The following is a 15,914-nucleotide window of genomic DNA, read 5'->3' on the forward strand; positions in this document are numbered from 1 at the left end:
TCTCTGCTATAGAAATCCTGTGTGTCCATGGAGAGTACTCTGTATAAATGCTGGGGGCTCTAAAGGTTTTATTGATTTTCAGCTTGGAGCTCCCATGCCGAGTGTGGTATAGGCCTGGGGTTTTACTTTCCTACAAATGATCTTCTAACACACGCCCATCTCTGGACAAACTTCCCTGATATCACCTCAGACATGTTAACAGAATTTTTCCAAGTCCCTTTTCATAAAAGGACACTTCTTTGAATCTCTGCATTTGATGCGGGGAGCTCAAATTCCATCCCAGCCTCACCCTGCCCATAACAAGCTCAGAATCCTACCTTCTGTTCTCAGGAGGGTGTTGAAGCTCAGCTATTTTGGGAATGGGTTGATCCCAGACCTTCATGGAAGTCCGCTCCCATTTGTTTTTCCATGTCTGTTTTTGATTTCCTTTTGCATTTGACCAGGCTAAAGAAATTTATGTATATTTTAAATATTAGCCAACATTTCTACACATGTGGGTGTGAGGGGTCTATGTTAGGTTGTTCTCCAGTGTTTAAAGAAGTCATCTGTCATGATGACAGGCACTCATTTTAAACTTTTGATATGTCTATTTTGATATCATTTTAAACATTTTCAGTTTTGTCAGAAATTTGGACTAAATCTGAAAATGTCAACATATATTTAGAAGGCAATTGAGAAGTTAAAATTGTATAATAATAAGCTCATAGCTTTTTGAAGGGAAGCTTATGTATTTTATAAAATTGTCAGTTTGTCTTAAGATCTAATAGTCATTTCAAAGTAGCAACAACAAACGTATAGCTTTGTTCTATAGTTTATATTTGGATACATAGACTACCTCAAAAAAAAACCTTAATGTTTATTTTTGTAGAAAATAGCAGCTGTAAATGACCTAGGGAAACTTAAGTAAGTTTACATTTAATGCTGACTATTTGTGGCTGTAAAGAGTAGTGACATGAATATAAGCTGTGGTATATATTGATTTATTGCTTTTTAGAAATCAGTATTTTCTTTCGTAATTAGGTAGAAACAGAAAAGAAAGATGTTCTTGATTTTGGCGACTTGATTTATGGTGGCTGGAAGGCTCTGCCATTAAAATTGATAAACAAGACTCATGCCACTGTGCCAATCAGACTTGTTATTAATGCTGTAAGTACAAACATACAATAAGAAACTTTACAGAGCACATTTATTTGGCATTGTAAACACTCCTGATATCATTCTTGATTAATTTTTCTTACGGAAGTAAATTTTTTGATTAAGGATTCTGTCAACAGATTTAACATTTAACATCACACCACCATTGTACTGTTGGCTTTATTGAAACTGATTCTCCTATTTCTGAACAGAATGCCATAGCCTGGCGCTGCTTCACGTTTTCCAAGGCACCCATCCATGCTTCTTTGAAAGCTGCTCCATATGCCGACGTGATTGCTCAGCTGGCAGCTCCTTCTGTGGTCAACCACATGATGCCTGCCACTTATGACGGACAGGTAAGATGGCTTAGAATTAAAGAGGAAGTTAAGGTTCCAGATAGCTTATCTTTCATTAAGACTTAAATCTTAATGCTATAATGTAAATTTATTTTATTTTATTTTATTTTATTTTATTTTATTTTATTTTACAGGATCCAGAATTTCTGATAATTTGGGTTCTTTTCCATAGTCCAAAGAAACGGATCACTTCTTCAGGTATCATGTGTATGTTTTTTGGGAATTGCTTTACTCTGGCTAAATAAAACACAAAGTTGAGGCATATTTCCTCCATCAATAAATATGAATACTTTGAGTAATTTGTCAAATATTTTATGTTGTTTTTAAAATGGGGCAGAGAGCATGCATGCTGTTTCGGGTCAAACCCACGTATGGGTAACCCCAGTAAGTACCACTGAAGACTTTTTGGGATCTTTTCTGTTCACTGATTTTATCACATCTACCAGTTGGATGTTTCTTTCTTTCTTTCCTTTCCCTTCCACTCATTTCTGTTCCTTTAAGAAGGAACAGAGGGGCACCTGTGTGGCTCAGTGGGTTAAGCCTCTGCCTTCGGCTCAGGTCATGATCTCAGGGTCCTGAGATCGAGCCCCATATCGGGCTCTCTGCTCAGCAGGGAGTCTGCTTCCCTCCCCCACCCCACTTTCTCTGCCTGCCTCTCTGCCTGCTTGTGATCTCTGTCTGCAAATAAATAAATAAAATCTTTAAAAAAAAAAAAAGAAGGAACAGAAAGACATCTTGCTTAGAATTTCTTGTGACCCCTGAGGGGATAAAGTTGGACCACAGGAGGCACTTAGAATGAAATACCTCTCTGGTCTCTGAACTGAAAGAATGAACTTTTACAGAGATTTTAGACTCAGCAGAAGAGTTCTTGGCAAGAGTCGATATAGAAGTTGACAGCCCAAACCCTACTCCAGTCATTAAAAGTATTGGTCTTCAAGCAAGAACAGGAATAGCTAGGATACATGCTCCAAAAGACTTACAGGTACCCTAAACTCTTCTCGTTGCCATGATTTTATGTTCTGGTTGATTTCATTCTAATTGTGACATTATTTAAAATGTCGGTTTTACCCCATCCTCCAGACTATGCACTTGTTTGCCAGTGTGGCTTCCTCAACAAAGCAGCACTTACCTTTGAAAAATGCGGGGAATATTGATGTTTACTTAGACATCAAGGTAAGGATTTGTGTCAGAATGCTATGACATAGTATTTCCTCAGACTGTGAGACTGTATCTCCTCACATTCTGAAGGCTGCTCAGCTGCCTCCATTGGCAGAGTGCCATGGGGATCAAATGGAAGAACGCGTGTGAGTGTTTTAAAAGCCGGGGGCTACACTAGTATGAAATAGATGGTGGGGTACTGTAACTTTGACATCTGCTGTTTTATGTATAAGAACCAAGTTCTAGATTAGTTCTGGAAAAATGTATGTGTTATCCTAGTGGATAGGTGGAATTGGAGGAGAGTGATCACATATGTAGACTTCAGTTCTGAAACGGGTCAGTGAGCAAGAGGGTATCAGTGACAGGAATCTCTTGGGATGTCATGGAATGGGAGATGAAGTTTGTTATGGAAGAGAAAGCGCCCTTTCCAAGAGAATAAGACAAGGTGGGGCAGTGACAAGACAGAAGGGGAAAATAACCTATCAGAGTAAATGAAAAATGAGAGTAACTGAGTAAAAGCCGTATTTGCCCAAGTCGGCATTTAGTTATAATTGTATAAAAATTTAGATCCCAGATCAAGGAAGTCACTTTTCAGTGGATCCAGAGAATCTATTCCTTAAACCTGGAGAAGAACACGAAGTTATAGTTACCTTTACTCCAAAGGACCCCAAAGCCTGTGAGGAAAGGTAATAAAAAATTCTTTATAATGACAAGTTTTTACTCTTCTCTCAAAATAGCCATGTGCTTCAGTCCACAGCCTGAGTGACAGAGTACATGTTTTATCACACCTAATAGATAGTATAGTTCTCTTTACCCTCTTTTTGCCTCAGATTTTCTTCTTTTTGTTTACTAAAACTCTCTTTTAAACCAGCTGACTGGAAATTAAGAAATTACTATTTTTCAAATATATTCTACAAAAGTAAATAATAAAATGTCAGTCTTGATGTTTCTCTTTAACCTTTCCTTGCTCTCCAAGGGAACCATTGCCAGTTGTTAAAGGTGCTTCCCTACCCACCACCCGTTCTCCAGTCTTGTGACATTTTGGTGCCCAAATCATAAGTGAATATTACCTGATAGTGGGCAGAGCACCATTGTCCTTAGTATTTGAACTTGCTTGGTAAACAGAGCTTAGAAGTATGTTGTCCTGAGACATAATGGCCTGTCCTCCACCTGGGTTGTAGAATGCTTTAGTGTGCTCAGTCCACCCCTGTGACCTTATGGAGAAGAGCTGGCCTGCACAGATGGGACTGCTTGTCTCTGGAACGTGCGCCTGCAACATCACTGGGTTAATTCTTTCATCTAAGAAGGTTTCCTCAACTCTTCTCAAACGCCTCATTAATAGTAGTTGGTAATATTCCTACGGCCCCATGAACGTCCTCTCTCCCATTATGTAGAGGTTGTGACTGTCTCTTTCCTTGTCTGTTCCTCTCTGGAATACAAGCTCAGGGTGGGAATGTCCTTGTATCCTCAGCACCCATTCAGTCTCTTGGGACAGAGGAAGCATGTGGGGAATAGATGCCAGTAGAATTGAATTCTGGACATTGAACTTAGATGGTTTTCTTTGTTAGGATCCTGAAAATATTTGTGCAGCCATTTGGACCTCAGTATGAAGTGGTGTTAAAAGGTGAAGTAGTTTCTTCAGGAGATAAACCTCTGGCACCTGGCTCTTGCTGCTCAGATGTTCCAGCAATTTTGTCCAACAAGCAATTTCTGGCCTGGGGGGGTGTTCCTCTCGGTAGAACTCAGTAAGTATGCGCGTAGCAGCCTCTGCACGTGGAGATTCTGCTGTCAGCACCTAGTGTTAGTCTCTGCTGTAATAATTTTGACCACGTTCATGTTTTTAGAGTTGAAATAAAGCTGTCTTATCTTCCTATCTTGAATGCAGATGTTTTCATTAAAATTTTGACCTCTGCAGTCCAGAAAAATACATTTCAGTTTTCTTTAGCTCTTTTCTCTGCTGATTACCAAATTTAGGCTATTAAGAGTTTCTTTGTTCCTTCTCTGGAAAGCCGTATGGAAAGGTAGGAAGGAAAAATAATCAGAGACCTGGCATTCTGCTTAAAGAGTTCACAAAGTAGTTGGTGAGTACTTCGTACTTTAAAGAGTGTAGGGAGTCTTAAATAGAGCAGATATATTCTGTCATAGCTTAATGTGAATTACATCTTGGATCTTATTTTTATGTGTACTTTGATTATGCATTTTGAATATGAACTCTGAATTAATAAATTGGTATATAATATGTAGTATGGTAATATTTTTTCCCTTCATAAGCTTGGTAACATAGCTAAAAATTTTTTGCCAACCTCATATATACCAAGTAATAACCTAGTAATTATTAAACCTCAGTGTTTACTCTTTTATACTTTGTATTTTTGTGTTTGATCTAAAGCGCAGTACCTTTTTTTTTTCCCCATACATTTTTTTTTTGCACCTGAGAGATCAGAAACTTCTGGCTGAATCTTCTTTAAAATCCGTTTGTCAGTGCACAAAGGATCTAATTGAACCGCCTTACTTTATAGAGTTCATACATCTGCTTAACCACCCGTGTAGTCATACGTACCTTGTCTTGTTCCAAAAGCAGCTTTCAAAAGGACACAGTAAGGTAAAAACAGTTGAGGGCGGACAGCTGTGGGAAAATGAGACGTGGTCACCATAAAGGTAGTGTCCAAAGGTTCACCTGCAAACCCTGTACGCTTGCCTTGACGTGGGTCTTGTGTTCAGTTCTGACTCCTCCCCCATCATCCTGAAACAAGGCACAGTGTTCAGAGGTTAAGAACAAGCCAGTTACTGTGTGAGGGAGTGTGGCTGTTCCTGCTATAGACTTAAGGCATTTCTTCCAGGATCCTTTTAAAGAGAAATCCATATAATATAGTGAGTCTCAAAGTAAAACAGCTTCACAGCAAATATTCCTGTGAGGATGCTCCCCCTTTGAGGTGCTCAGTCCAGTCCAGACGTGTCACATGGGAACACTCAGCTAACAGCGTTTTCTGGGTACTGAAGCATGTGGTGGCTTGTTTGAGACAGCTTAGGCCCCTAGAAGAATGGTGGGCTATGTATTCTTGAAGCAGCTCTCAGTAAAGATTCTCTCAGCTAGACCTTTGAAAAATCCTGAAGTACTGTGCCCTCTTCAGTTAGCTCCTGTGTTCTTATGTCATATGCTTTTTGCAGCAGTTAAGAAGGAATACACATTGAGAGGAAAGGCTGAACAAGGGCCTGTTTCTCTATAGAAGGCTTTTCCAGTTTTGTACAGTTGAACCTGAACAGCGTCTGTATGCCAGGTTTTTCCTTGAAACATTAATTTGTGGTCTGCTCCAATATACAAACAAATAGTGATTGAGACCTTGAAGTTCTGTGCTATCGAAGGTGGCTGAAATAACTTAGCTGTTCAGATCAGCCATTGATGTCTAAGTAAAAGGAAGTGGAAAATCACTTTCCAGTACGCCCTGGCAACCACAGGCATTATGACAGTGCAGACTCTGGCAAGCATCAGTTACTATGTGTCTCTGTTGACAGACAGCTTATTCTATTATTGCTCTTTCCTTTAACCAAAGGCAGAAGAGAGCTCAGTAAGAGTCATCATCATCCTTGTGTTGTTCTTGACGGAATTCCCTGCCTTCTGATAAAATTTGTAGCAAATGATTAATGTGGTAAAAATGGCTGCTCTTAAAATCTAGCTGCTCCAGATGCTGTAACATCCTAAAATCTTACAGCTCATGTGAAACAAAATTAATGTGTGCTAAACTTTTTTTTTTTTCTTCAGATAAGAAATTCCATTAGTGAGGTTGAAAATGGGGGCACTGTCTTATGCATACTTCTAGACTTGTCAGTGGCATTTTTTCTCTGGCTCTCTCCTGAGTGAAGGGACTTCAGGCTGTCCTCTTTTATTTCTCAAATTCCCTTCCTCATGGAGATTCATGGTCCACCTTCTAATCCAACAGATATAAGTGTAAGCCCCATGCCAGCATAGGGAATTGACCTGAAGAGCTGTCATGTCCCCTGTTTATAGTTGATTAGGTGTCTTAACTCAGCTTGGAGGAGCTTGCCAGTCATATGAAAAAGAGACTACCTTAGTCCTTGGATGCTACGCCACATGATGGCTGAAAGTGGTCTTGTTGAAAGCAATAGATCCTTTGGATCTATCTTACAAAGGATAGATCCTTTGTAAGGATGTTGCAGCAGAGTTTATGATGAAGTGGTGTACTGTCTGCTTAGAAAGAGATCATTTTCTGTCCATTAGAAATGTCCTAGGAAACAGTCAGAGGGCTGTGACCCAGTGGGTGCTAGGAGAGGACTCAGAAACAAAGGGTGGGAGGCACTGGTGCCTACTAGGTGCCCTTCTGATGTGGTACTTGCCTGTTCTCTGCCTGTCTTTGTGGAGGAAGGTGCTTGTTGCAAAATGGAGATTTGAAGGGAGCTCTTCTAGAGTAAAGAGGAAAAAATTCATGTATAATGTGGGGGCACAGTGTTCTCATTGAGTAATGCGTTTTGCTTCCATTATAGATAGAAATGATAATTAATAAAATTATATTTTCTAAAGGTAAAGTGGTCCAAAGTGGTATTTCATTCCAGTGTTTTTGGACTTTTGAAGTTCTGCATTTTTCCATATATTCATTCATTCAGTCATTCATTCTAGTTTCTCTCTCAGAAGTCTGCATCTATACTTTGGTTATTTGTTGGTTAGGATTTAGTATTTTTTTCTTACTAATTTGTGTGGACCCTATATATAAAGAAGTTAACCCTTTTTTATTTTGTGTAGTTCCTTTTTAAAACTAGAAACTGAACTCCCCCTTCCCCAGATTGGTAACTCTACTACTTGAAAATGATAACCACGTTTCTTTAAAAAGAGATAAAACATAAAAGCTTTTAAAGAATTATTTTTTTCAGTAAATCTCTCCTAGTCAGTATGAATGTTTTTCTTGGGTATGCTGATAGCAGAAGGTCTTGCATTTTATTCTGAGGTTAAGCTTAGCACCCTTTCCCCTTTATCCCAAGTTGGACAAGACATAGACCACAGTTTAAATATTGTAACTGCCATTATTCAGAATTTGAATAAAATGGAGACTTACTAATGATTTTCTATTCTCCCAATGAAGAGGATTCATGTATTTTCAAAGACTGAAGGAGTTTTGTTTTTTGTTTTTTTTAAAACCACCAGCCAGCTGTTATTCATAGTCTATTGTACTTGCATATCACAACGTTTTAAAAGTATGGTTAATTCAATGTACTGTTTAAAAGACTAATTTGTGCAAATGAGGCTCTTAGAGTGAAACATCTAAGTGGTGTGCCTGGGACTCTGTTCGCATGAAAGCTAGGAATTCAAGCTAAACATAGTATTGACTTAGCGACTTAATTTGTTAATCTGGTTTTTCATTTGATTGTTTTACAAGACAGCTAAGGCTTCTATGTGTAGTGTAAATAACAAGGTCCGCTAAGGAGCTATAATAGGAGAATGATTAAACCCAAAGAGCTTCTTTGACAAAGAGGAATGTTTTGAGTATGTTTTCAGAATTGTGGCATCTTAGGACTGTGGAGATACCTTTCCAGGCTGCTAATAAAGTAGTGTATGTAATCCAGCCCATCTCTAAACATTGCAGTCGGTTTTAATTGGCTTTGGTTTTATAGTTGTAGCAGTATCCATGGAGGGAAACTACATTTACAATGTGTAATTGTTTATTTTAGGCTTCAGAAGCTAGCTTTACGCAATAATTGTACATCTACAACCCAACATCTGCGACTGCTCATCAGAGGACAAGACCAGGACTGCTTTCAGGTTGGTCGAGTGCCTGGTGCTGTTCCATGTTCTTTTAGACCACTTACATGTGCAGACCATTGGGTGGTGCTTCATCTTTGAAGCTTTGGGTTGGTTGATGATAGTTTTATTTGGACTCCTGCTTTTGTTGTATGCAGTGATTGTTTTAAATTATAGCTTCAGCACACTTTTGGTTCAGAAGAACGACTAACCAGTAACTGTGAGATCAGAATGCGTCCAAAAGAAGACATTCACATCTCTGTGTTATTTGCACCTACTCGATTATCTTGTATGTTGGCTAAACTAGAAATTAAACAACTGGGAATTCGATCACAACCAGGCATTAAGTTCACGGTAAGATGATTTTATTGCTTTTTTTTTCGTCCCTTGGAGTTTTTTACATGTTGTAACTATTAGTTTAATATTGGTAAATTTTGTATACTCTGCTTTTTGTAAGTCAGAATAGGTGATTGCCTTGCTTTACAAACAAGTTACGAAGTAATTAATGTACTTTGTACAAGTGTTGTGTTATGAGAGTAGTCTCATAGTATTCCTATAGGAAACCATCTCTTCTTGTGCCTTTAAGTTTCATTTCAGCTTGAGAATTTTGAAGTGTACCCAACAGGAACACATTTTTTGGTAAAACCAGATCAAATTGTTTAATATACTACTTTTCCAAGTAAATTGTATTCTTTCAATTTAGCAACATATCTATTGACACCATTTACTAGACTCATCCAGAACTAGGGATACAAAGACGAGAGCTTTTTATATTTTGTTTCTTCCCAACATAATTTTAAAAAAGGATTTCAACTCATTTCTTTAGATTTATTTAGAGCAGTGAGAGATGAAGTTGGTATATCATTGAGAAAAAGAAAGGAGGACAGGGTAATCAAACACAGTGTACTCCATAAAAGTGCATACCTTAAAACGACCCGGTTTTTGGCTGTGGGGTTGGAACTAAAATGTTGGTCCATTTTCTAGTGCTAGAGAAGGAATGTAATGAATTACAAGATTAGCAGTGCTTAAAAGGTTGTTTTTTTGCTTGTTTGTTTGTTTTTTGAGAGAGAGAGACTGAACAGTGAGTGAGGATAGGATGAGGGGCAGCAGGAGAGAGAGAAAGAATCCAACACAGGGCTCAATCTTATGACCCCGAGATCATGACCTGAGCCAAAATTAAGAGCTGGGTGCTTCACTACTGAGCCACCCAGGCACCCCTGAAATGGTTTTTTAAAACAGTAGATCTTTATGGCAAATCTAGCTTTTTTTGATGCTGAAGCTTGACATATTCTCTGTGGAGCTCTCACCTTGGCCCCATGAGCTGTGGTGGGCAAAATTGTTTAAAGATGTAAGTGGTCAGGTGCCTGGCTGGCTCAGTCAGTAGAGCATGTGACTCTTGATCTTGGGATTCTGAGTTTTAGACCCACGTTGGGGGTAGGGTTTACTTAATTAAAAACAAAACAAAACAAAACAAAACATGTAAGTGTTGTCTTTAGGAAGAACATCCTTCTATATGAGCCGAGGACACAGTGCCAGAGTACCACATAACCTGATGGTCTGGTTTCAAGTCAGAATCAGGTGGTTTGTGGAGAGGACTACATGGGCAAGCCAATACCAATTTATGAGGTCCCTAATTTAATTTTTCAAAACGTTAATTTAATTTAAGTGTATAACACAACTCAAAATAAGCTATTGATATTTTCAAGTTTGCAAGACATTCTTTGGAACACATTTTACCTTATTTTTTAAAAGATTTTATTTATTTATTTGAGAGAGAGAGAGAGAGCATGGATGGGGGGAAGGGGCAGAAGGGGAGGAAGAGGCAGACTCCCCTCTGAGCAGGGAGCCTGAGCAGGTTCTTGCAGGACCCCAAGACCATGATCTGAGCAGATGGCAAACTTTTAATCAACTGAGCCATCCAGGCGCCTCTGAAACACAGTTTAATAATTAGGAATGATAGATCACTTTGAAAGGAGTGCATTTTTTTTTTAAGATTTTTTATTTATTTGTTTGACAGAGATCACAAGTAGGCAGAGAGGCAGGCAGAGAGAGAGAGAAGGGGAGGCAGGCTCCCTGCTGAGCAGAGATCCCAATATGGGGCTAATCCCAGGACCCTGGGATTATGACCTGAGCCAAAGGCAGAGGCTTTAAACCACTGAGCCACTAAACCACTGTGCCCGAGGAGTGCATTTTTTTGAAGATTGTTTTATTAAAGATTTTATTTATTTATTTATTTATTAGAGAGAGATTCTGGGCTCAATCTCAGGACCCAGAGATCATGACCTGAGCCAAAGGCAGACACTTAACTGACTGAGCTACCCATGTACTCCTGTTTATTTATTTTAGAGAGAGAGAGATAGAGCACATGTGTGTGTGAGCTGAGGCGAGGGAACAGGAGAGAGAGGATCTCAGGCAGGCTCCCGCTGAGCTAGGAGCTCCATCCCAGGATCCTCAGATCATGACCTGAGCCAAAATAGTTGGATGCTTAATAAACCAAGCCACCCAGGTGCCACTTAAAGGAGTGCACTTTAAAGGATATGGAAAGTTTGTTTTCCAGCACCATATCTATTTTCTCACATTTTTATTTATAGTCTTTATTCTTGAATCCTTGTTTCCTGATAGTGCTGAACCCTGTGGAAGCAGCCTGGCTTAGAGACCACACTGGTTGGCCCCTAAAGCCTGCCTCTAGTCTGCATTCTGGCTACCAGGGGTCTGTCCTCTGGGAGTTGAGTTCTTGGCTTCTGTTCGGTCCCTTTGGCACACTTCTTTTCTCATGCTGGTAGATCAAAAGCTAACAGGAGTATAGAACAATAGATTTTGTTTCACTAACACATTTCATTTTCAAAATTGATAATTATTGGGAAGTTGGAAGAATTATATGGTGAACCCTCACATACCCTACCATTTAGATTCTACAGTTAACATTTTGCTGTATTTCTTTGATCACATATCTCACCATCCATCAATTTGTCTCTTTTTTTTTAAGCATTTCAAAGTAAATTGCAGACATCAGTATGTTTCACCCTAAACGCTTCTTAAGCAAGTTTATCTATACTAATCTTTTATTCCTTAATCATGTAAGCTTGGCTTGTATAACAATGAAATAATTTAGCATACCTAAAAATTGGAAGGTAAATAATTTTGCAACTCTTTGATTTGTTTTTGTCCTAAGAGAAGTTCTTTAATATAATGCTGGACTGGAATTGAGGTAACTAGCCAAAGTACACAAAAAATAATAGTTGTGAGGGGTTTTTTTTTCCTGTCTATAATTTAATCTTCTTTCTGCTTACATAAAAAATAATTTTGGATATATGTATTTTCTGCTTATAGATACCTTTGTCTGGATATGGAGGAACAAGTAATCTTATTTTGGAAGATGTTAAAAAGTTATCTGACAGTTACATGGTAACAGTGAATGACTTAATACCTGGCAAAGAAAGTAGAATTGTTTTTTCTGTTCATAACACTGGCTCTCGGGCAGCTTTTGTTAAAGCAGTAGGTTTTAAGGATTCTCAGAAAAAAGTTTTGCTGGATCCTAAAGTTTTAAGGATTTTTCCAGATAAATTTGTGCTCAAAGAAAAATCACGAGAAGTAAGTATAAGTCTCTGCACTAAAAATATTGGACTCATTTTTAGGTTAAATTAAGAATTATGTATTTTATGGCTAAAAACTAGTATTTGAGAGTAATGAAGGAATGGGAATACCTGATCTTCCTAGAAATTCTGTCATGTGCATCCATGTGTATTGACTGTTTAGGTTCATATGATAGTTAACTCACAATGAAATGACTTAAGAAAAATATTTAATATTCAACTCATGATTTTTTTTCCTTGGCATCAGGATGTTATTATAATATATAATCCATCAGTCAGGGAGAGCAATTATACAACCACAACAGAACTGTCAACTATATACTTCTTTGGTGGCGATGAAATTTCAAGACAGCAGTATCGAAGGTAGGTTATTTATCTTAGATGATGTTGGAAACTCTTCAGTAGCAATAATGAAAGCTTAAAAATGGTTTGGGATTTGAAAGTTATAGAACATGCTCAGCTACTTATTAGTAAACCAGTGGCTGAAAAAATCTTGGTAAAATTTGTACAGCTGGTAGTCCACTATGATAGTCTAATTTTTGAGGAAGAAATGCGTGTAGGATACCCATCTGCCATATTTGCATTATGCCTTCTTTTCTAGACATATATATTGTGCTTCTTCTCCTTTACGCAAATAGGAACCTTAGACTTCATAATAGGATGGTATTCCTAATGATGATAGGTCAATTTTAGAACAGATTTAGGAACTACTGAAAGAATATATTGTGTATAAACACACCTTACTTATTTGTAGTATTTCTGGGAGTGTTGTGAATTATTTGAGAGGATTAAGTTGTACTTAGAAATGTACTTTTCTAAGTTGTACTTAGAAAAGGAATAAGTTGTACTTAGAAAGTTGTACTTAGAAATACCCTTAAAAAGGGTATTTAACTTGACTAGCTTAACACATGTGCCTCTAGAAAATTTGGTACTTCTAAATATACTTTAATACACAAAAATATCAAATTTAGACATTTAGATTTAGGTGTGATTTAAACATAGGTAACTTTTTGCATGGTGAATTCAAGAGTTCTTGCATTATAAAATTTTATTTCCTAGCCTACAGGGCCTGAATATAAAATAAGTGAAGCTCACAACATTTCATCTGTCAGTAGGAAATCATTCACTCCCAGTAGGAGAGTGTTACATGAGTATACCAGTATTTCCTTCATCCAACCCTTTGTGCTCTGCTTTGTGTTATTCTGATACATAATTTAGGAAATCGTTTTATTTTTAATCTGTTGAGGATTGTTGGACCCTTTAAAAAGAGACTTGAATGATAGGTAGCTGCATGATGTTAAAATAGACCCAATGTAAAGAGCTCAACCTTGAACCTGGTTTTGTTTCTCAATTAAGTATTTTAAATATAGAAACTGGCATTTGGAGAAATTAAATTACAGGTTTGAGGTTTTTTCCCCCTTTATCTCTACTGGGATATAGAAATGAGCATATTGTTTTAGAACTCCTCTTTGCCACATATACATAGTAATGAGATTTCTTTTGTTTGTGAACATCTGAGTATTACAGAGAAATTTACATTTCTGTTCTCTTACCTCAGAGATTCTTTAGAAGAGGTCAGGTAAAATACAGTCACATGGCAATTTAAATGTCTCTCTCTGACAACTCTTACTCATATCATGTTCTTGCCATATTCTTTTCTTTCCTGAGACAGATTTCTAACTATGATCAAATTCATACAAATATTGAAAATGTAAGACCTGAAAAGAAACTAATTTCACTCTTCTTTCTACCCTCATTTTAGGGAGCTCTTGTTTTAATGTTAATATTTCACTGAAAGTGACGACTGTACTACCATGTATAACTTTGAAAGGAACTTCCAAAATAGATTTTCTTTTAAAAATTACTTATATTAGAATTTAAGACATGAGATCTATATATCAATGCATTATGCATGCTGTCTGTGAGATTTGCCAAATACACTAATGAAAATCTAATTTATGTAAAATCATTTTTGAATAAAAATCTCTATTGGCAGAGCCCTATCTCATAAACCAGGGATTATAGAACAAGTACTTCCAGAACATAGTGTGCTGCAGCATGTTGATTTTGCGGAAAAATTTCAGGATGAGTTACTAGTAACTGAAGGTAAGAATTTCAACATGTCTAACTACTACAAATGACTCAAAAGATTTATCTAGGTCCAGTGATGTGTTATAGGGTGGAGGAGTATTAGATTATGGAGTCAGGCTGAGTTTGAGCCCCATTTCTGCTGTATGACTCTGGACGTCACTGAGCTCGTTTCCTTTTTTCGGAAATGAGAACTATAATACCTAACTTCTCATCCATAAGGAATTGTGAAAATAAAATGAGAGAGCTTTGCTTTATAAATGTTGGATATTATTAATGTATTATGGCACCTATTCTATGGATAGACTTATAAACTGGAGGAGAATGGTCATTATTAAACTCAAAGTAATTACTATTTAAGGTTTAATGATGCAAACTTGAACTTATTTTGAGATTTCTGTGTCTGCTGTGCAATATATGGAGGAGGATGTGACAGTGGGGAAAAAAATCCAAAATAGGCAGCTGTGGAATAATTCCAACCTAGATTTTTAGCTGTATTTGAGCTGAATCATTTAAGCATCTAATGGTGTTTATTACTGTTAAAAAATATATGTACTGAGACATACAAATTGTGTAAAAATGGGCAGATTTTTGCCACAGTGTTGTTCATAACAGCAGGAAATCAGAAGTAACTTAAATGTCCAAGAATAGGGCATTGTTTAATTATGTAATAGAATATGTTGAAGCTGTTAAAACAATATGATTCTATATTAAATGACAAAAGAAATCTCTTAATTAAGAAAAACTGTTTTAAAGTTTACATATTAAGATCTCATGGTAAAAATAATTTAATGTGTCTGTATACAGCTATGTAGGTAAAATTGCAGGAGTATACACACCAACTATTGACAGTGGTTATGTTCTGGTAGTAGGGTTTCAGGTGGTAGTGGTTTTTTTCCCCCCATTTTTGTTACTTAGTTTTTTAATGGTAAAATATATATTACTTCTAAAATATGAAATGATAAAGGGATATTTATGCCTATGTAGAGGTGATGTAAAATAGTCTGTGATCTTTTTGGTAATTAGGAGTCTAAATCATCTACTCAAAGGGAAGGTACGGGGGGATTAGTTAAAAAAAAAAAGTGAAAATATTTGAAATGGATCTTGTCAGCAGTGTGTTAAGGGAGCCGAATATGGAAAGAACCTTGGATTTGGAATTGAAACAGTTTAAAGCCATGTCTGTCACTTTATCTCCTCTGAGCTTTACCTTCCTCCTCCCTTCATCGTAAGAAAGATCTCAATAAATAAAGGAGTTAAACTGAATTATACTTTGTAGACAGAAGCACTTAGTAACATACTACAGCAGTCCTGAATACTGTGATTAAAAGTAGGTAGATGAGTTTTTGGTGGTTCAGAAGTTGGCACAGTTGGATGATTCGGCAACATTTCATTTATTGATTGAATGGACATGTACTGAGAGTGGTGGGCGCCAGACTGTAGAGGTGAAAGATGCAGTCCTTGCCCTTTAGGTTCTTACAGCCTGAGGGGAAGACAGGTGATTAATGTGTGGTATGAAAAGGGCCATGATGGATGTGTGTTTAGGAATCTGGAGAATATAGGGATGCCTCCGTGGCTCGGTTGAGTGTCTGCCTTTGGCTCAGATCATGATCTCAGGTTCCTGGGATCAAGTCCCACATTGGACTCACTGTTCAGCGGAGAGTCTGCTTCTCCCTCCCACTCTGTGTTCTCTCTCCTTCTCCTGCATTCTTTCAAATAAATAAATAAAATCTTAAAAAACAAAAAGGAATCTGGAGAATGTAGAGAAAGAGTACCCCATTTAAAATGAGGTGACTCTTGAAATATCTTGAAGAATGAGAAGTTGACAAGATGCAGAAG

The 15,914-nt window shown here is 37.4% G+C and overlaps 1 protein-coding gene across 6 annotated transcripts in view; it reads left to right on the plus strand.

Annotated features, from left to right (window-relative positions):
* The window catches only part of CEP192 (centrosomal protein 192), a 135,270-nt gene that overhangs the window by 90,199 nt on the left and 29,157 nt on the right, over nt 1-15,914 (plus strand). For all 6 annotated transcript variants that reach the window (XM_047698551.1, XM_047698552.1, XM_047698553.1 and 3 more), the window contains 12 exons: nt 1,021-1,146; nt 1,347-1,490; nt 1,625-1,688; nt 2,333-2,472; nt 2,571-2,663; nt 3,216-3,334; nt 4,217-4,393; nt 8,328-8,418; nt 8,575-8,751; nt 11,728-11,988; nt 12,238-12,353; nt 13,987-14,096. In XM_047698551.1, coding sequence (XP_047554507.1) covers nt 1,021-1,146; nt 1,347-1,490; nt 1,625-1,688; nt 2,333-2,472; nt 2,571-2,663; nt 3,216-3,334; nt 4,217-4,393; nt 8,328-8,418; nt 8,575-8,751; nt 11,728-11,988; nt 12,238-12,353; nt 13,987-14,096 — 1,618 coding nt within the window. The remainder of the gene's footprint in view (nt 1-1,020; nt 1,147-1,346; nt 1,491-1,624; nt 1,689-2,332; nt 2,473-2,570; nt 2,664-3,215; nt 3,335-4,216; nt 4,394-8,327; nt 8,419-8,574; nt 8,752-11,727; nt 11,989-12,237; nt 12,354-13,986; nt 14,097-15,914) is intronic.

This window comes from Lutra lutra, chromosome 12 (genome assembly GCF_902655055.1).
Source record: "Lutra lutra chromosome 12, mLutLut1.2, whole genome shotgun sequence".
In the NCBI taxonomy this organism is placed as follows: Eukaryota; Metazoa; Chordata; class Mammalia; order Carnivora; family Mustelidae; genus Lutra; species Lutra lutra.